The 21,952-nt window shown below is 43.0% G+C and overlaps 1 protein-coding gene across 39 annotated transcripts in view; it reads right to left on the minus strand.

Moving 5' to 3' along the window:
* Nucleotides 1-21,952, minus strand: part of neb (nebulin) — a 283,417-nt gene that overhangs the window by 58,712 nt on the left and 202,753 nt on the right. For 34 of the 39 annotated variants that reach the window (XM_080199424.1, XM_080199416.1, XM_080199415.1 and 31 more), the window contains 10 exons: nucleotides 20,722-20,826; nucleotides 16,082-16,192; nucleotides 14,836-14,940; nucleotides 13,843-13,953; nucleotides 12,348-12,458; nucleotides 10,334-10,435; nucleotides 10,132-10,236; nucleotides 6,194-6,292; nucleotides 4,402-4,515; nucleotides 2,314-2,418 (listed from right to left, as the gene is read on the minus strand). In XM_080199424.1, coding sequence (XP_080055550.1) covers nucleotides 2,314-2,418; nucleotides 4,402-4,515; nucleotides 6,194-6,292; nucleotides 10,132-10,236; nucleotides 10,334-10,435; nucleotides 12,348-12,458; nucleotides 13,843-13,953; nucleotides 14,836-14,940; nucleotides 16,082-16,192; nucleotides 20,722-20,826 — 1,068 coding nt within the window. The remainder of the gene's footprint in view (nucleotides 1-2,313; nucleotides 2,419-4,401; nucleotides 4,516-6,193; nucleotides 6,293-10,131; nucleotides 10,237-10,333; nucleotides 10,436-12,347; nucleotides 12,459-13,842; nucleotides 13,954-14,835; nucleotides 14,941-16,081; nucleotides 16,193-20,721; nucleotides 20,827-21,952) is intronic. The other 5 variants (XM_080199425.1, XM_080199450.1, XM_080199451.1 and 2 more) reach the window with 1 other exon arrangement.

Here is a 21,952-nt window from a genome sequence, read left to right on the forward strand (position 1 = left end):
TTCTATTGCGTAAAGACTAATTTTTATGGACTGCAATACTTTACATTGCCTGTGATTACATCTTTTTAAGATATTTGATACAAAAATGTTTCAATCTGGCAGGGTTCCATAAGTAGCTGTAGTTGGGAACTAACTTGCAGAGATTTTTAAAAAAAAACGAAAAAGACTGCATTTGGAGGATATTTTGCATGACCCAGGATATCCCAAAGATCTTGTCAGCCAGCAAGGTATTTTTGAAATGTAGTCGCTGTTATAATGTGGAAAACATGTCAGCCCATTTGGACACAGCATATTCCCACAAACAGCAATGTAATAACAACCAAGTAATCTGTTCTTGTGATGGTATTTGAGGGGTAAATATTGGCCAGGACATCAGGGATATCTGCTCTGTTCTGCTTCAAAATCACCTGACAGAGTGAAGGGGTGTGGGTGGGGAGGGGGGAGCGAAACGGGGTACTTTATTTTAACTTCATACCCGGAACATGGCCCCTCTGACACTGAAGCTCTCTGTCAGTGGGAGAGTTGGCTTAGATTTTTGTGCTCAAGTCTCTGGAGTGAAACTTGAACTCACTGCCTCAGAGGCAGGAGTACTATTAACTGAAACATAACTGACACAGAGGGGATGATTTTCCAGTCCTATCCACCACAGGAATCATCACGGGCAGGACCGAAAATTTGGAGGACCATTTAAAAGGTCAAACGGTGGGAGTTTCCAGTCTCGGTGCGGGCGCAACCAGGAAATTTCATCCGGAGTGTTCGACAAAAGTCCCACAAATTCTACAAATATTTAAGCTTTGCTTCATTTCTTAGTTCCTGTTTGGCCTTCTTTCTCTGAAGTCATTTTCTCCCTTTAGCAAAGGTTCAAAAGTGTTCAACCCTACTCTCTATCAATGAGTACACATTAGTGACCAACCAGTAGGAGACGTTCCAGGGAAAAATGGCTTTTATACCTTGATTCTCTTCCATCTGACCTGCCTATCCAGAAACATCCTGATTATCATTGCTTTTCATTGCTATTCATTGAATACTGAAAGGCCTGGATAGAGCGAACATGGGGAAGGTGTTTCCAGTAGGAGACACAAGGATCCAAGGGCACAGCTTTAGAATAAAGGACGATCCTTTAGAACCAAGATGAGGAGGAATTTCTTCATCCAGAGGGTGGTGAATCTGTGGAATTCATTGCCACCAGAGGCTGTGGAGGTCAGGTCATTGAGTATATTTAAAATAGAGATGGGTAGGTTTTTGATTGGTAAGAAGATCTAAGGTTATGGGGAAGAGGTGGGAAAATGAGGTTGAGAAACACGTCAACCATGACTAAATGGCGGACCAGACTAGATGGGCCAAATGGCCTAATTCTGCTCCTGTATCTTATGGTCTATGGTCTCCACCATTGATAGTCCAGGCCCTAAGCTCTGAAATGTTCTTCCTAAACCCCTCTACCTCTCCATCTGTCTCTCCTCTTCAAGATACTTTTTAAAACATACCTATTGACTAAGTTTTAGCCACAAGTCCTAATGTCCCTTTATGCAGTTAAGATCATGTTTATTTGATAATGCTTCTGTGAAGTGCCTTGGGATATTAAAGGCACTATAAAAATGCAAGATTATGGCTGTTGCTGAGAATTACTCCGCAGAAGAATCGATATTGAGAACTGAGAAGTATTAGTAGTGATTTACTTTTTCCCCTCAGATGCTAATTTGTTGCCACAACAACATTCCCGGATATGTAATGGGTAATGATAATTCTGCATAACCTGTTAATCTTGAACATCTTTTTAGTGTCTGATTGATGGGAAACTCTGGTTTGTTAATGGTTGGCCCACCAAAAGGCATGGCGCCATTTTGACTTCTTGTCAACGCTGTGCTTTCAATGATAAAAATACAAACATCCAACCATCTGAAAATATTACTTCACGCACCCAAAAGAAAATTTCATTCACTCCCTGAACAAGTGTGAGGATAATGAAATTGTATCTTTTTTTTAAAGATGCTCACTTGTTAGTGGTAAAAAAAATATTTTCAAGGCACGAAGAAAGCTAATGATTTTCCAATGAAATGGCTAATTAATTAGTAACTTTATTACAAGACAAAGGTCTTGAAACAGAAAAAAAAGTGAGGCGTTATTTTTATCACATAAAATGGTTATTTGTGGATGATGAGAGCTAGCTACTGTGAGTAAGAGATAAGTAGGTCACTACCAGGAATATCCCTCAGTGAGGAGAGGAGGGACATTGTTAAAACTTCATACATTCAGATTACAGTGAGACAGGAGGGTTATGAGCATAAATGTGGATATGTTAGTTCAACTGCTTACTTGACTTGACAGCTTGCTAGTGGAGAGGTTATGCTGCATTTGTAAGGATTCAGACATATCTGTCACAGGTTTGTGCATCTTCTTCAGGTCTTGTTTGTATATAACCTGGAATGGAAAATGGATGAGTAACACTGTCTTTCCAATATAAAAACAAAATACCGCGGAGGCTGGAATTGGAAACAAAATAAACAGAAAATGCTGGAAAATCTCAGCAGGGAGGCATGGTGGCACAGTGGTTAGCACTGCTGCCTCACAGCACCAGGGGCCTGGGTTTGAATCCAGCCTTGGGTGACTGTCTGTGTGGAGTCTGCATGTTCTCCCCGTGACTGTGTGTGTTTCCTCTGGGGTGCTCTGGTTTCCTCCTACACTCCAAAGATGTGCAGGTTAGGTTGATTGGCCATGCTAAATTGCTCCTTCGTATCAGGGGGACTGGCAAGGTAAATATGGGGTAGAGCTTGGCTGGGATTGTTGTTGGTGCAGGCAGAATGGCCTCCTTCTGTACTGTGGGGATTCTATGATAGGTCTGACAGCATCTGAGGAGAAAGAATGGAGCCAACGTATCGAGTGAGGATAACCCTTTGTTGACATTATTATTCTTTTGACTGATATGAATGAATTTTAGTTGCAGAATATACGTTTAGCTTGCAGGGTGACACAGGATGCAGGGGAAGCAGTGGCAGAGTAGTTTTGTCAATGGACTAGTAATCCAGAGACCAAGGCAAGATCTGGGGATCTGGGTTCCAATCCCACCACGGCAGATGGTGAAATTTGAATTGAATAAAAAACCTGGAATTAAACATGGAATGCTAACCACAAAACCATTGCCGTAAAAACCCACCTGCTTCACTAATGCCCTTTAGGGAAGGGCTGTCCTAACCCGGTCTGGACATGTGACTCCAAATCCACAGCAATGTGGTTGACTCTTAAAAATACCCTCTGAAATGGAGGGCAGTTAGGGATGGGCAACAAATGCTGGCTCAGCCAGCGATGCCGTGAATGAACAAAAAAAACTCAGTTAAAAATTCTGCTGTTCCCAACTGCACAGAACAGAATGAAAATCTGGGCCTGGATCTTCTTATACTGTGTCCTGGAAATCCTAAGGGACGTAATGCCACAGCTGATTTTGGAGCTGTCCCCGGCTATTTTTCTCCAGTTACAATCCTGTTGGAATCTGAAGAATCAGCAAAAGAGTGCTGAATTTGAAGGGGGCAGGTAAGAATGTTACTATGCATGTTAACTTAGCGACAGTTTGTTCATGTGCTGGAAAAGTCCACTGCCTACCTGCCATGGGGGATTGCTGAGTCCCCGAGACACATTCTCCTCAACTTACTCTTCACCAACCCCCCCCTACTCATCTAAGGCTGGCAATTGGTGCGGCCTTCTTTAAGATTACAAGCCAATGCCCTGGAGGCTAATTTATCTCAACTCATGTGGCATTTCAGCCTCTTGAAATACCCTGGGTCCCAAATCAGCCAGGGAAATGGAAATTTCTGGTGTGTGAGGAGCTCAATCCCATACTTGACTCAAGTGGAAATTCTAACTTTTATAGAGTATGTCAAAAACTCCCAGAAACTGTGAATTATTATCAGGGAGGCGATGGCATAGTGGTTTTATCACTAGAATACAAATCTAGAAACTCAACTGATGTTCTGAGGCTGAAACATAGTCTATTTCAAGAAGAAATTAGATATAGCTCTTGGGGCTAAAGAGATCAAGGGATAAGGGAGGATGGGGGGATGGAATCAGGATATTGAATTCGATGAGCAGCCATGATCAAAATGAATGGCAGAACAGGCTCAAAGGGCCAAATGGCCTACTCCTGCTTCTAGTTAGAAACTAAGTTTGTAGAAACCTGGCATAACTAGGTCTACATCACCTTCACTGGTGGCTTTTCAGACCCTGCCATCTTAGCAAAAATCAGCCTGTATGTGTGTGAACAGCATTAATGCCCAGAGAAACTCTGAACAGTGAATTCTTATCCAATTATTTCCATAAGCGAATACTTTTTTTGCCTATAAGACCTGGCAGCTTCAACCAGACTGAAAGAGACAATTTGGTCATTGTTGGTGGATGTATCTTGATACTCACTTCACTTGCAAAAATGTTTGCATCCTTCATTGACTTGTACCCCGAGCTCTCCTTCAGGTCAAACTTTGGCCGTATTCCCTTGAACTCTTTATCGAACTTCTCCTTGTACTTAAGCTACACATGAATTGAGACCAATGTTACTATAGCATTCCCAACATAGAAATGTCAGTCTCTTTAACTCAGTACAATAAAAGGAATCAATATCAAATCCGTTGAACACTTTCGGACGAAGAATATGGATCAGAAAAGTGGAGGAAGTATTCTGATAGCATTAAACTACAATAGTGACAAAAAAAGGCAATATAGATGCCTCGTAATGCATAGAACAAAGGGACAAATGAGTGCGGATATATATTGGGGAGATGGTGTTTAACAGGAATAACAATGGGCATGCAGCAAAAAAAAAGTTGATTTTGGGGCAGTGCAGTGGCATAGACCCTCACACTGCTGCTTCACAGCGCCAGGGTTGACTGTCTGTGTGGAGCTTGGGTGAATGTGTGGAGTTGGCACATGCTCCCCGTGTCTGCGTGGTGCTCCGGTTTCCTCCCACAGTCCAAAGGCGTACAGGTTAGGTGGGTTGGCCATGATCAATGCATGGGAGGTATGGAGTTACTGGGATAGAGCATAGGGAAGGGCTTGGGTAAGACGCGCTTCCAGGGTCAGTGCAGACTTGACGGGCCAAATGAACTCGTTCTGCACTGTGTGATTGTGCTGCAAATGAGCAGTCAAAAGAATACTGATAATTTGGTGAAAATACATCACCAGTAAAGCTGTTCCAGTTGCCAGGTTCCTGGAAATATCTGGGCACTGCTTCATAAATGCAGTGTTCGAGTGGCAATGTTGTTTGTGGACCTGAATTGCTCAAACAGGGTGTGTTTGTTCATATTTAGCTCTATTTTCTAAGTCTTAATGCATGGGCAGATTAAATATCAAGTAAGTATTGTCCATTCCTGACTCCATGTGCATGTTTACCTTTGAAAATCCTGGAATCCTGCAAAAGTGGGTGAAAAATTTCAAGAGAGAGAGAAGGGGGAGGGAAAAAAAGGTCAGTCAAAAGAGTTTATTTCCACTTGTAAAAAATACAGGCAAGCCGGTGAAAAAATTCTTCTCTCAAGGTATGTCTCACTGGATCAGAAAAAGAGCAAAGTCAAAAATTAAAAAAAAATTAGAGTTACAGATAAAGTATCTGTGAGTTCCAATGCATATACAGATCCTTTCCGAAGACAGCACAGAACTTAAAAAAAAAAGTACATATGTTTCAAGTGTCATCATGAAGAAAAGCGAGATGAAATGTTAAAAGGAAGGAAGTGGTGAGAAATGGATTAGCATGACTGACAAGTTTGGGGCTGAAGAGGATTCGGATGCTTTGACAGTTTTTTAAAGAAAGAGGAAAGTGTTCTTGTGTGATTGATAATTCCATTGAGACATAATAGTGGCACGTAAATTTGTAGGGCTCAAACAAGAAAAAATGTTGGATAGGACCTCTGTTGTCCCTTTGTTGGACACTGGGAAAAATGTACATCAGAATTGCAGGTGTGGAATTATATATTGGGAAAATTGTGCCCACTAAACATGATTGCAGAACAAAACATGGATGATGGCTCAGTTGTGGGCTGTTTGGTCCTGTTTATTGCCACTTATTATTCTATCAAGGCACTTTCTAATTGGCATTAGAGTACCATCTACACTGGGGCAACCCCCCCCACTAAAAAAGATCATTTTGTATAAATGGGAAGGGTATAATAATGCAGGGATGCAGTACAGGGGCTCTTGATACTTAAGTTTATCTTACGTCGCTGGAGAGGATGTTGGCTTTCTTTGCGAGCCTCATCGTAGGAGTGTCATATGAAGCAGCTCCGTGACCTCTTAGTTTCTGTTTGGTATATTCCACCTATGAAGTGTAGCAAGATGGTATGATCAGAGCAGTGGTCAGTAGCAATTAATGGGTAGCCCGGATGTAATTGCAAGCATGAGATTGAAGAGCTTGGAACAAACATATTAAGAGGTGGAGAGCAGCAGCAGATATGGGTTCCACTCCAGTCAGTAATCATTGCCATAGAAGTAGGATACAGCAGAGTTCTACCACAGAAACAATCACTTATAAAGACAGCATTTAGAACAGAACAACCTCAATATTGAAGCTATTGTTAGGCTTCCCAAATTTGCCAAGAAAACATTCTTAAAATGAGACTGGTTAAAATTGAATATTACAAACAAAAAAAGACAACTGATGTAGCCCAAGGGCAATTTTCTGCTCGATGGATTTTAGCTGTTTTTGAACTCTGTAGATCATCATGTACAAGTCCACTTTGAACTACGAAAAAAGCCTTCGAAAAGTGGAGGTTGAATTATAATGCCTAGTTTAAAACATGAACCACCTGTTTGGTGCAAACTTTTCTGTTTGTCAGTCACAGTGCGCAGCCTGCTCCATGTGGGTAACTCTCGCTTATCTTCTTGCCAACATGAACCATTTAGTCTGCTCAATCCCGTAAGACCATAAAACCATAAAGACATCCTGGAAAGCTTTCTTTCATGCTGACCCCCGATTTCCAATTTGTATCTTGGTGAAGTTGGAGATAGGGTGGTGCCCACATTGTAGAAAGTCTGGCAGAAGCCTCCCATAGTAACTTACTGACCTGAGCTCAGACACACTCCAGAGTTTGCAGCTTTCTTGTTATCTCTGACTTCGTCTTCCAGCAGGGACAGACACTGTCTTGTGATCTTATGACCTAAATAGTCCACACTTTTGTGCCTGGAAGATTCTCTTGTTAGGCTTCAGTTGCAGCCCTGCCTTTGAAAATCTCTAGATCCAGCAGGCTGTAGTTTTCTTTATGATCAGAATGTTGTCCAAATATCTGAGGAATCTCTTGCAACAGATTGTCCATCGTCCTCTGAAAAATCGACGGACTGGAAGACACCCCAAAAACAAAGTGGTTGTATCTGAATAACCTTTGTAAGTGTTGAATGTGACATGTTGTTTTAAGTCCGCTTCTAACAATGCTACTGGTATGCGCGGCTCATGTCAAGTTTTGAGAATGCCTTGCCTCTGCAAGGATTGAAAACAGATTTTCCACTCAAGGCAATGGGTGAGCTTTGGAAGCCTGATTCATGGTAAGTTTATTGTAATCTCTGCATGTGCCCACAGTATCATTATTTCTAAGAACAGGAACAATTGGAGATGCCCCATAATAAATGCTCAATGATCCCAAGCCTCTGCAGCCTCTCCAACTCCTCTCCCACTTTGCCTTTCGTGATGCAGGGGACTGTCCTGGGCCTGAAAAAGCGAGGAATTGCCTGAGGATCTACGGACAACTTACCTATGGCATTATGCAATGTACGCAGTTTAACCTCACCATTTTTCTGGATTTCATCTTCTGTTCGTGTATGCTTAATCTCACCCAGTTTAATGGAATCTTTCTGAGCCAGTCACACCCTAGTAAGGTAGGCCCTTACCCTTATACCACTAGGAGCAGTGCTCTTGCTTTTCGGTTGTTGTATGCAATGTTCACCTCCAACACCCAACCAATGGTAAAGCCTCTCTGATGTGCACCCAAAGTTGGATCCCTGCCTGAGGAAGAGGTGGTGCTGCTCAAGGCCCCAAGTCTTCCTGTAGGTCTTCTCACTAATTACAGATGCAGAGAGTCCTATGTCCACTCCGCCTTGATTTGTTTTCCATCGCCCTTCATTGTAACATTGATAGGCTCCGCACGGTGCTTACTCACATTAAACATGTCGTAAGAGTGCAACTCTGCCTGCCTTGAGCTTTCCAGGCAATACGCAGCTGAGTGAGGCTTTTCCACATTTGAATCTTCCTGCTCGGTCTTCAACTTGCTCTTCACATTCCCATATTTCTTAGCTAAATGATCCTTTTTATTGCAGCGGTGACAAGCAGCATCCATGAATTTGCAATGATTCACATAGTCTGTCCCTCCACACCTGAAACACTCCAGTGCTTTCACCTTTTTTGCTTGCAACCTTTTTCTTTACTTAGAGTCATAGAGATTAACAGCCTGGAAACAGGCCTTTTGGCCATGCCACCCAGCTTTTAACCATTAAGTGAGTCCCAATTGCCTGTGTTTGGCCCATATCCCTCTACACCCATCTTACCCATGTAACAGGCTAAATGCTTTTTAAAAGACAAAATTATACCTGCCTCTATTACTGCCTCTGCACCCACCTGTGTACGACCATTGGTCTTTTGAATATCTTTGACACTGCTTGCAGCTATTTCCAAGTCCTAAGAAATTTATAGAGCCTTCTGGAAAGTCCCTACAAACGATGCTGCATACTGTCCTCAATAATGCCACAGACTAGTCTGTCCTGGAGCATCCTCTCCAGTACTGCTCTAAAGGGGGTGATTTTACCAGCTCATCATGCCGGTAAGTCAGCGTGATGAGCAGATAAAATCAACAAGAAGCAAAAAACTGGCTTCACGCCCAGTTTCTTACCTCTTGCAATCTTATCGGCCCAGATTAGATTGGCCATATATTTCTATCAGCTTAAACCTCTATTTCCTTCTCTTTCTATATGTTTATCCAGCTCCCTTTAATTGCAGCTACACTATTTGCTCCAACTATTCTCTATAGTAGCGACTTCCACACTCTCACTACTTTCTGGGTGAACGTAGCCCAATCTGTCATGCAAACCAGCCTCCCATCCATTGACTCTGTCTACGCTTCCTGCTGCCTTGGCAAAGCAGCCAACATAATTAAGGACCCCAATCACTGGACATTCTCTCTTCCACCTTCTTCCTTCGGGAAAATGATACAAAAGTCTAAGGTCACGTACCAACGCGACTCAAGAACAGCTTCTTCCCTGCTGCTGTCAGACTTTTGAATGGACTTACCTTGCATTAAGTTGCTCTTTCTCTATACCCTAGCTATGACTGTAACACTACGTTCTACAATTTCTCGCTTCCTTCTCTATGAATGGTATGTTTTGTCTGTATAGCACGCAAGAAACAATACTTTTCACTGTACGTTAATACATTGACAACAATAAATCAAATCAAATCAATTAAAATCAAAGAAGTTTCTTCTGAATTCGCAGTTTGATTTTTTTTAGTCACTATCTTATATTAGGTGGCCTTCATTTTTGCTTTGCTCCCACAAATAGAAACATTCAGTCAAAACCTTTCAGGATTTTTAAAGAACTGTATGAGGCCACCTGGTACCCTTCCCTTCAGAGAAAGGGGACCCAGGTATTCATTGAGTTTACTGTGTTCGCTGCTGCTGAGAAGCACATCCGGTCAAGAGTAACAATGTCCCTGGTTACTCACAGTATCGGAATTAATCCCTGGAAGTAAAATACAGGAATGATGACAAATTTCCCGCAAAAGTAAATATTAGCACCACTGCAGAAAGGCGATAGAAATCACAGTCTAGACATGAGAATGTAGTTACTGATTTAAAACCACAAGGAGCAAAAACATTAAAGTCTCGAAGAGTTGGTGTCTTGCATGATTCATAAGACTTACCCTGATTAGTCAGTGAAACTGCTTTCTCTCAATCTTATTGGGTTACTTTTACCCTTCATGTAGTTTGTCACATAATGACGATATGATTTTTGATACAGCCTAACACAGCATTACAGATTTTAACATATTTGCTGCAACCTTAGATGACTCAGTCTAGGCCTAAACAGTTTGACAGTCTGGAGTCTTCGGCAATCTCACAAGCTGTCCTGTCTTTTTGATGCTATTAAGGTATCTGTGTGTCAGCTTTTGGTTACCTGGCTGGTAAGCTTGGAAACCTCTTTGGCAAGTTCAATGTCTGGGCGTCCAATGCTGATGACACCGCGACTCGCCTCCTCACGTGCTTTTGTTCTGTAGCCAATCTGTAGGAACAGGCAGAACTCGCTTGATGGGCTGTACATAAACCTGGGTAAAGGTTTGTACAATACTGTACTGATTAGCACAATGAAGCATACTCACATCACTGATTAACTTGGCAGCTTCAGTAGCCTTGATAATGTCTGGCCGATCTGCCACAGTCGTGTAAGATAGTTTGGATCTGGCATCTTTCTTGTATTCAATCTGAATGTTGGAGAACATTTGTTTGTCAGTACCAGACTCTTTAACTAGAGAGTCATGCTTGATGAATATCTTCCAAACAAACTGCTCATTCCCTATATTTTAAAGCTTCTGTTGTCCACATGTATCAGCCATTTGGAATTATATAACATCTTCAATGTAGAAAATAGTTCAAGACACTTCACAGAGTGTGTGGGAGAGAAAAAATATACTGAAACGGGGAACTAGCTGTCTGAAAACCTGGCGAGAAAGATTAGTTTGGGCACTTGAGAATGAGCATCACCTGACGAAGGAGCAACACTCCGAAAGCTAGTGGCTTTTACTACCAAATAAATCTGTTGGATTTTAACCTGGTGTTGTGAGACTTCTTCCTGTGTTTTCCTTCACTAGCCAGCTTAAATTGTATTAAGTGGAGGATGCTGCCCTCAAGTGGAAGGCAGCCAATTAAGGATGTTAAAGGCCTTTAAAATGTAAAAGTTTATTTATTAGTCACAAGTAGGCTTACATTTACACCACAATGAAGCCACTGTGAAAATCCCCTAGTTGCCACACTTCGGCGTCTGTTTGGGTATACGGAAGGAGAATTTAGCATGGCCAAGCCACCTAACTCCCACATCTTTGGACTGTGAGAGGAAGCTGGAGCCCCCGGGCGAAACCCATGCAGACACAGGGAGAATGTGCAAACTCCACACAGACAGTGACCCAAGCTGGAAATTGAACCCTGGTTCCTGATGCTGTGAGGCAGCAGTACTAACCACTGTGCCATCATACTGCCCAAAAATGTCTATTGTCAATGGCTGAATAGAAGTTTTCAGTTGGTCTCCTGGTTCCTGGAGGAGTCAGGGAATAGCCCAGCTCTCTGGAGGTATCCACCAGTAACAAACTGGGCAGTTAGCACTCTGGGCAAGCTTTGACACGTTCCCACCCTCCCCCTCCCCCTCCCTTGCTTGGCTCCAGCTGTAGTTGCAAGCCACCCTGGATGGGGCAGCCCTTGAGAGGATTCTTATTTTGAAGTTAAAAAGTTGGACGGAAAAGCTTGATTAGGAAATTTCCCAACTCAGCAGATCTATCTCCTTAAAAAGGGCTTCCTCCGAAAACCATGTTTTCATTCCGGGAAGGCAGGGGGTGGGATGGAGATGGGCTGGCCACCTCTGAAGGAAGCAATGCCAAGTGCTGAGGTGAACTAATTAGAACCTGCCTTGATTCCCTGAGACTTTAGCCCAGTTGTAAAAGCTGTTAGTTCTAGCCCTCATGTCCATGCTTCCTCATAATCACAAAGCACCTCACCCAATTTCCATTATGGACAGACCACAGGAGTCATGTGGTGGTGATAAAATAAATAAACTTCTAACAATCTAAGCAAGCTCTCACTCCTACAGCCTTGTTATTGAAAAAAGCACTCATTCATGAGACCCATTCAAAGACGTTAAATCCCCTCAAGTGGTCAATCAGTTATAAAAACAAATGAACTCCTATTCACGGACCACAACAAAGACAACTAATCCTTTAATAGTCTCTTAAAACTGTCAATCAAAAAACGCGGTCATCACCCACCATCCCTTCCCCTACGCTGAGGTAAATGATTTTTGAGTTTTTGAAACTTAGCCAAACATTCACAATGGGCTCTGCTGTAATAACAATCTTTGGGAATTTTCAACAATGAAGCATATTGAAACTGCAGGAACAGCTGGCTAATGCTCTTTTTCTAAGTTGCTCCAGGTGATCGTAAATAGGCCAATTTGTGAAAATCACAGACAAGTTGTTCATCATACACTGTGGGGCTTTTGGCCCTTATTTGACCTTGGCATCGGGGTCCAGAAGACTGTGGGGAAAATCATCCTGCTCTACTCTTCATTCAATAGAAAAATTATGAATGCACGTGACGAAAAAAAAGCAAATTTATTTGTATGCTTACATTGCTCTGACTCTTGGCCACATTCATGGCATGTTTCACTTCTGGGGGTTCCATCATAATGGAATATGAAGACTTGCCTTTATCTTTCTCAAACTGCTCCTTGTACAGTTTCTGCAGTCAAAGAAATTCACATTAGCAATCAAATAATGTCTCCTGAGACCATATTACTTCCGATTTTTTCAGAACTCCACGAGAAATGCAAGAAGATGATGGAAATGTAGGAATGTGAAGTAGGTCATTGAATCTGGTCTATTGTCAAGAGTGTCTTTTATATTACAGTATTACTGAGGTAGTGCAGCTCACCATATACAAACCTGCTGCACCTCTCAGCCTTAATTAAATATTGATCCATGATTCTGACTTCTAAAGTCCACATTCTACTTGAGTGAGAGCAGGTGGGAGTGAGGAACCGGGAGCTATAAATCCTTCAAAGGGGATTGAAAACCAAAAGGTGAACACTACTACTATTAAAATGTTCATTCCAGGTTTAAGAACAGTGACTGGCACAGGTCCAGGACAGGATTGGGACTTTTGTCCATCATCATGTGGTATTAAAGAGATAATGATTTATTTCATTATTTATTATTTCATGATTTATTAACTAACTGAGATTACTTTGCCATTGTCATTATGTTTCCATCATCTTCTCAGGGTCACAAATTTCTACCATGGGTCTTTATGTGACAGGCCAGGTCAATTCTCAACCTGCACGCAGATCTTTGGACACATGGGGCAGAATGTCCCACAAAGTAGTGGGACCAGAGTGTTGGATTTGCTCCTTTTCTTTCCTTCTTGTCCTGATCATTATAGCACATTGTAGCTGGATGGGAATATTGTCAATCTGTGTGCCAAAGGAGGAAACTCCACAGCTGGGAGGGTGGCGAATAGTGCCACGGATGGATTGAGGACATGCTCCGCAGAGTAGGTGAAGTTGTGTCTGAGAGAGTGCATGGTGATGTCCTTTGAACTGGGAGTGAGGTCCCTGCGAATGTGTGGCATGTGAGTTAAGAGTAAAGAAGAGAGTGACTTATCCTAGTGGAGCTGAATTGAGTGTGGGGTAATGAAGGCTTCCTCAAGATTGGGAACCAAGACCCACTGCCCAAATTGGCAGAGATGGGGCCTCTTCACTGGGGACAGATCGGAGGGAGCAGAGATTAATACAAGGTACTTGCCTGCTCTGCGGGCACCAACTTCCATTTCCTGAGGCCCACCATTAACTTTCTAATGGCAACATTGGGAAGTGGCAGGAACAAGGAGAGAAAGAGAGCAAATCCACTATTTGCAAGCAACGGGTGAGGAAGGGATGGTCACCGATGGTCATGGAGTGGGATCAAAATTCTGGTTGGGATGTTGTGGGCAAAGTAGACCTGAACTGATCTAGCTGCCTAATTTCAGCCAGGGCACAGAGAAAAGGCAGTTTTGTATAATTCCTTATAAAAAAGCAGTCGCTGGTCTCGTCACCTCACATGGAACATGCCACATGTTGAATACTCACCCCACTGAGTAACTTGGATATCTCTTTAACATGTGAAGTTCCACGGGTTTCAGGCAGTTTCATGTAAGCAGCGTGGGGAAGTTCCTTCTTAACAGCTTCTTTGTATTTTTTCTGCAAAGCCAAGGAATGAAGGAACAAATATGTTAGTCTTTTAATGAACATTCATGAGATGCAAACCGATTTCCCGATGTGATTCTGCGTTGTCAACCCACCATTAACCTGCCATGAAAGCCAGGAGGACAAGATTCCAAACTCATTTCCCGAGAATGGGAAACTGATTTTTCGACTCACACCAAACCTTGGCTGGGATTCTCCCAAAAAAAATCGAAGTCCCCACTTCGCATGAAAACGGCAGTAACTCCTGCTGGTTACTTCAGCGGGATTTTCAGAGTGAACCTCCCAACCCCACTAATCGGCCCTGTATAGACCTTGTCCAATAGGCAAGGCGGTGGGGGGGCTTCAGTCCAGGGCCTGCTAATCGGATGCATCGAATTGGATTCACGATGATTTTTCTGTTCACTAAATATTGTACTTAGCTCCGTGCTATCTCAACCTCAGACATGCACAGAGGCCTGGGTGCCCAGTGGGGCCCCTGCTGATATCTCCTGGCCCATTGTGCTGCCAGAGCAGTGCAGTGGGCTGGGAGTATCTATCACCCCTTATTTCCCCACCCACCACGATTCCCATCACAGGCAGGAGGGAATGATTCTTCCCCAAAAAAACTAGGACAGAATGAGAAAAGGCAAATCATCCTCTGGAGCATGAACATCCTATTCTATCTACTTGGCCTCAGAAGGTACAGCTATTGCAAGTCATGGTCTAAAATGGCAGATGGCAAGTTAATGTTTTAGAATTATGGTAATATAGTGTGCATCAGATTACATATCCTCAGTGAATTCACTATTAAAATTATATGAGAAGCAGCTTTACGATATTTCTCAAATCCTGTTCTATTCAGTAGTTATGAGCATGTTATGGGAAATAATGCAGTACCTCAGACATTAGGGTGGAGACAGACTTGGCGTGCAGCATCTGTGGTGTGTCTGGAACTGGCTGGTAGATGCCTCTTTCTTTCTCGTGCTTCTGTTTGTATTTTATCTACAAATGGTATACAACAATTAGTATCTTGCAATCAAAGGCCTCCATGTGTCTGTGCTATCTCTGAAAGAGATTTCCAATTAGTCCCACTTCCCCGCTTTCTCCCCACAATCCTACAAATGTTTTCATCCCTCTATTAAACTTAGTAAGTAGTCTCACAACACCAGATTGAACTCACCTGATGAAGGTGCGGCACTCCGAAAGCTAGTGCTACTAAATAAACCTGTTGGACTTTAACCTGGTGTTGTGGGACTACTTACGGTGCCTATCCCAGTGCAACGCTGGCAACTCCACATCATGGCCATTAAACTTAGTGATAACAGAGTTTGGGTTTCCCTCGCATGGTTTTGGAAATGGATTCACAATGATTTTCTGTTCAGCATCTGTACTGAAATCACAGGCACCTTCTTTTCTTACATTCTTTCGCTCTTAAAGGGGCAATTCTCTCCTCTCACCCCCACCCCCATCAAAAAGAACACTTGCCTGACACAATGTGCTTCGTCTGAAAAGCTTAAAGAAAGATGCCTTTGAGAAATTTGGTGTCTGCGTTGTAGAGTGGATGAGATTGGAGAGAGTGGCATGGGAGTTAAGTAACATGGAAAATAGCCCTGCTTGTACTTTTGCCTTAAATTCTTGATAGGCAATTGCAAACTACATGGGCAAAATTTGGAAGCAATATTGGAGTAATAAGTTAAGCTGTTGTTAAACAGGGTGGATAGTGTTGAAGCTGATTTAGATCCCAGTTTGCCCTGTCCTTTATGTGAGAGGGATAAAATATGATGAAAATGCCAAGATTTTTCTTCATAATCATTTCTTTTGGTTCATAAAAGGTCAGGATAGAAAATGTCTCCAATGTTGACATTAACTATCAGGATCAGGCATTGTTCCATCAGTACAACATAAGAAGGATGCAGAGTCTCAATAAATCATCTCTATCCCCTGGTCCTTACATCAATCTCCCTGTGAAATGTTAAAATTACAGTCATGTTGTGGACTCACATCCACGAGGTACTAAACTGAGAGATAGTGGCCTGATCATTAGCAGGACAAGAGATCTTAATCCTGTCAGCATGGGCTAGCCTGCACTCAGGTTTCGACAGTGTTAGGGTCGCATACTAAATTTCTGGATACTAGTACTTACCCCACTGGCCAAGTCGGTATTTTCTACAGCTAGTATCATGTTCTTGTCTCCATGGACAGGCACTGAGATCTTGCAACCTTTCAGATATTCCCTGTCCAATTTGTAATCCACCTATGACAAGTAACAAAGAGATTGAATTAGTAATATAATCAGAAACATGTAGTTTCAGAGCACTGAGCGTTTGAATTTAAGAACTAAATGGCCCTCTCCTATATCTTTTTGCCTCCATTATTCAGACATAAGAACATAAGAACATAAGAAATAGGAGCAGGAGTAGGCCATCTGGCCCTTCGAGCCTGCCCCGCCATTCAATAAGATCATGGCTGATCTGTCGTGGCTCAGTTCCACATTCCCGCCCTCTCCCCATAACCCTTAATCCCCTCTCTTATCAAAAACCCATCAACCCGCGTCTTAAAAATATTTAGCGAGGTAGCCTCCACCACTTCAACGGGCAGAGAATTCCAGAGATTCACCACCCTTTGAGTGAAGAAATTCTTCCTCAACTCCGTTCTAAACCGCCCCCCCCCCCCTTTATCTTGAGGCTGTGCCCCCTAGTCCTACTGTCCTTTCTGAGCAGGAAAAGTCTCTCCACCTCTATCCTATCCATCCCATTCATCATCTTATACGTCTCAATGAGATCTCCCCACATTCTTCTAAACTCTAACAAGTACAAGCCTAGTTTATTCAGCCTCTCCTCATAGCTCAACCCCCTCAACTCCGGCATCAGCCTAGTAAACCTCCTCTGCACTCCCTCCAAGGCCAAAATATCCTTGCGTAAGTACGGCGCCCGAAACTGCACACAATACCCCAGCTGCAGCCTCACCAATGCCCTATATAGCCGCAGCAAGACCTCCCTACTTTTATATTCAATCCCCTCGCTATGAAGGCCAGCATCCCATTCGCCTTCCTGACCACCTGCTGCACCTGTAAGCTGGGTTTTTGCCACTCATGCACAAGGACCCCGAGGTCCCTCTGCACCGTCACCTGCTGCAGTTTTTCTCCACATAAATAATAATCCTTCCTACCATTATTCCTACCAGAGTGGACCACCTCGCACTTGCCAACATTAAATTCCATTTGCCAGTTCCTGGCCCATTCGCCCAGCCTATCTAGATCCTTCTGTAGACTCTCCACACCCTCCGCGCAATTTGCCGTTCCACCAATCTTGGTGTCATCAGCAAATTTCGACACCATACACTCGGCTCCCTCCTCCAGATCATCTATATAAATGGTAAATAGCTGAGGCCCCAGCACTGACCCCGGGGGCACTCCACTAGTCACCAACCGCCAATCCGAATAGCACCCATTGACCCCCATTCTCTGCCTCCTCTTTGCCAACCAGTCCTCTATTCACGCTAACACCCTACCCCCAACTCCATGTCCCCTGACCTTCTGCAATAACCTCTTGTGAGGTACCTTGTCAAATGCCTTCTGAAAATCAAGAAAGACCACATCCACCGGCTCTCCTCTATCCACCGCCCTAGACACATCCTCATAGAATTCCAGTAAATTTGTCAGACACGACTTCCCCTTAACGAAACCGTGCTGCGTCTGCTCTATCAAGTAATTCCCCTCAAGATGCCTCGTTATTTCCTCCTTGATGACGGATTCTAACATTTTACCTACAACAGACGTTAAACTAATCGGCCTATAATTCCCCGCCTTTTGCCTGGCACCCTTCTTAAACAACGGCGTAACATTAGCCGCTTTCCAATCTTCCGGCACTTCCCTGGAATCCAGCGACGTCTGGAAAATAACCACCAAGGCATCCACTATCACCTCCGCCATTTCTTTCAGAACCCTCGGATGCATTCCATCCGGTCCTGGGGACTTGTCCACAATCAGCCCCTCCAGTCTGTCGAGCACCGCCTCTCTAGTAACAGTAATATCATTGAGACCCTCCAGTCCTACCACCTTTCCATCTCTAACACCCGGCAAATTATTCACGTCCTCCTCCGTGAAGACCGAAACAAAAAAGTTATTCAAGACCTCAGCCATTTCCCCATCCTCTACCACTAAGTCCCCCTTCTCATCCTCTAAGGGTCCAACGTTCACCCTAGCCAGCCTCTTCCTTTTTATATACTTATAAAAACTCTTGCTATCCTTTTTTATATTAAGCACTAGCCCAGCTTCATAGTTTCTCCTACCCTTCTTTATCAATCCTTGTATCCATTTTATTTTTCTTTATTTCAGCACCTTATATCTTCTCAAGGATATTTACAATGGGCAATAAATGCTGGCCTAGCCAGTGTTGCCCACTATTCTTAAACAAATATATATTTAAAAAAGTCCCCTCAGGATCTTATATGTTTCAATAAGATCACCTCTCAGTCTTCTAAACTCCACTGGAAATGGGCCCAACCTATCCGACCTTTTCTCATACAATAACCCATCAAATGAGCCTTCTCTGAACTGCTTCTAATGTAAATGGGACCATAACCTCCGAACTCCCCTGTGTTGAATTTGGGGGTTGCCCAAAGATGTGCTCTCAGAATTTCCCAAATAAACGTTAGCGCAGAAATTTCACAGATGTCCCTGCTCTGGGAACTATCCAAAAATGCAACTTAAATCGTAAACTTTGGATGGTTTCAGTTGTGTGATTCCCCCAAGGAACTCCCTTGTAAATATACTGCTACTTACAGTATGTGGTAATTACAATGTTAAGAGAATTGCTAGGTGTGACATTTGTTGTACAATACAGTCAGTAGGAACACTTAGACGCTGGTGCTTCCATCTCCCCCCACCCTCCCCAACCAACCCCAGGCCATGGAACTCCCTACATCCCCTCCCATGGGATCCCCCTACTACTCCCAAAACCAACCAGCAGGCCCAATTCCTCCTCTCTCCCTGACAAAACTATCCAATTTACATGTAGATTACAATCATCCATGAATACTGCTATGCCTTTCTTACAAGCCCGCATTATTTCTTCCTGCATACCTTATCCTATAGCATCATTACTGCTCCTAGGCTTGTAAATGACTTCTGAAGATGAGTCATATTGGGCTCAGAACTTTAACTCTGTTCGTTTCTCCACAGATGCTACCAGACCTGCTGAGTTTTTCAGCATTTTCTGTTTTTATCTCACAAATGATTTAATCACTTTGCTATTTCTTATCTCTACAAACTGATTCTACATTTCAATCTTTAGAACTAGGATCATCGCTCACTTGTGTGCTAATGTCATCTTTAATCAACAAAACCTCCCCACCACTTTTTCCTAAATTCCTGTCCTTCCAAAATGTCAAGTACTCTTGAATATTCAGGTCCTAGGATTCAGGTCCTTGTAGCCATGTCTCTATAATGACTATCAGATCACATATATTTTTATTTCTATTTGAGCAGACAATTCATTTAACTTTTTATAAATGCTATAGGCATTCAGATGGAAATCTGCCATTGTCACCTGGTCTGGCCTACATGTGACTCCAGACCTGCAGCACTGTGGTTGACATTCAACTGCTCTCTGATATGGCCTAGTAAGCCATTCAGTTCAAGGGCAATCAGGGATGGACAACAAATGCTGGCCACCCACACCCACATCCCAACAAAGAATTGAGAAAATAAGAATGCTTTGCCTTTAGTATTCTTGCTTTAGTAATCTTGCTTCAATCTTAAGCACCTCAAAGTTTAAAGTGAGCACCTAATCATAAGTTATTGGTATTGCCTATTACCATTGTTTAGCATGATGCATTTATGAACTTGAAAGTTATACCTTGTTGGCACAAAATCATAAAAACTAATTTGTTGGTCCTGAAGGACAATTTCTTATTGAGATTTATTGAAGGGTGGCATGATGGCACAGTGGTTAGCACTGCTGCCTCACGGTACAGGGAGTCGGATTCGATTCCCGGCTTGGGTCACTGTCCATGCAGAGTTCTCCCTGTGGGATCCCTCCCAGTGCTCTGGTTTCCTCCCACAATCTGAAAGATGTGCTATTTAGGTGCATTGGCCATGCTAAACTATTTGATTTGATTTATTACTGTCACATGTATATACTGTGAAAAGTATTATTCCTTGCACTCAATACAAACAAAGCATACCGTTTGTAGAGAAGGAAAGGAGAGACTGCAGAATGTAGTGTTACAGTCACAACTAGGGTGTAGAGAGCTAGGGTCTTCCTCAGTGTACCTGAACAAGCACCAGAATATGGCGACTAGGGTATTTTCACAATAACTTCATTGCAGTGCTAATGTACTTACTTGTGACACTAATAAATAAACTAAAAAAAATTCTGACATTGACTGGCCATATCTTCATCTGAATCAAGGGGCAATCATCTCATTGGTAGCTTATGAATCTGAGGTTTGTTTGACAAGGCTTGGCTCTATATATTGCAGTAAGAAGTCTCACAACACCAGGTTAAAGTCCAACAGGTTTATTTGGTAGCAAAAGTTACTAGCTTTCAGAGCGCTGCTCCTTCATCAGGTAAGTGACAAAGGATCAGCAAGCATTCCGAAAGCTAGCGGCTTTTGCTACCAAATAAACCTTTTGAGTTTTGACCTGGTGTGGTGAGACTTCTTACTGTGTCTACCCCAGTCCAAACCTGGCATCTCCACTTCATGTCTACATATTGCACCAATGCACACAAACCACAGGGACTTAGGCATTACTACAGAACCACTCAATGTTCTAGTTACCTCGCTCTGCTGCTGTGAGGCCTTGGACGCCTGCAGAAAGTCAGGTCGGTCTGCAGTCCACTTCCACTTGGCTTTGGTGGCCTCGTACTTCTTCTTGTAATCAAGCTATGGATCAAGCAATGAAAATAAAATTGAAACCTGAGTGCATTGCAATATGTGAGCTCCCCACTTGACTTCCACATTTTGTAAATGTGCCCGTTACTTTTTGGACCTTTCGGTACTTTTATTCTAGTCAAAAAAACCCAATTCTATTAAGTCCAATCATGGCCCCCACATGAGCGATAAGCAAGAACCAAACTGACAAGGCAAAGATATACATCCCATCTTGGGCCCCATCAGACAAGATCCAAGGTGACAGGGTGAGGTATTGCACCTCCTTTCGGGCTTGATCTAACACTTCATATTAGCCAAAAGGCCGAGATGGTTTTGAAAAATTGCATCAGGTAAAGCCTTGGTTTTACCTCGACGGATCCCTGATCCCTTACTCTACCCAGGGAAAACCACCATTGTAGGCATCGGCACACCACCAGTGCAATGGGCTAGCCTCATCCCCTGCCTGACCTGCCTGTTCTCCAGTCACAAGCTATCACTACCATTGTTCTTTTTTAGATCAAGCTGACCTGAAGTCAACTTCCTTTTCTCTCACAATTCTTATCAAAGCGGTGACTTATGATGGGATACAGCTCCAAGAGCAGGTCATGGCGCACGTTACTGAATGCTGATTCATGTTTATAGGCAGTGGGATGGTTTTGACATTGGTTACTGGTTGGAAATGATAACTGAGAGATGTATTCAATGGGCGACTGAGACAATGTTGCACATTTACCCAAAATCAAATGTTTGTCATGATATTTAGTTATGAAAGAGCATCCCAATCCAGCCAGACACATGCTGCACCCAATTTTCACTCAGACAAAACTCAAACACTTAGGTTAGTTAAAGTGACCCTAAACTGTAACAATTTACATTTAAATAACACAATGGTTGTGATTTTGTGGGGCGAATGGGAGTCTCACCCATTAATTCCCCTGTCAATTCTGTGGGAGAGGCCCAATGGAATCAACTACTCTTCAGGCACTTATTTAGACATCATTGGGCCCTCCCTGTGATCGAGGTCCCTGGGCAGTGGAAATTCCACTTGCTGAGATCTGCCAGCCAATCAATGGCTACAGCTCCCATTGCTGCCACTGCCAAAGAGACCTGTGGGTGCTTGTGCCACTTATGGCACTGC

Source organism: Carcharhinus amblyrhynchos, chromosome 11 (assembly GCF_965287045.1).
Source record: "Carcharhinus amblyrhynchos chromosome 11, sCarAmb.v2.hapA, whole genome shotgun sequence".
Classification (NCBI taxonomy): domain Eukaryota; kingdom Metazoa; phylum Chordata; class Chondrichthyes; order Carcharhiniformes; family Carcharhinidae; genus Carcharhinus; species Carcharhinus amblyrhynchos.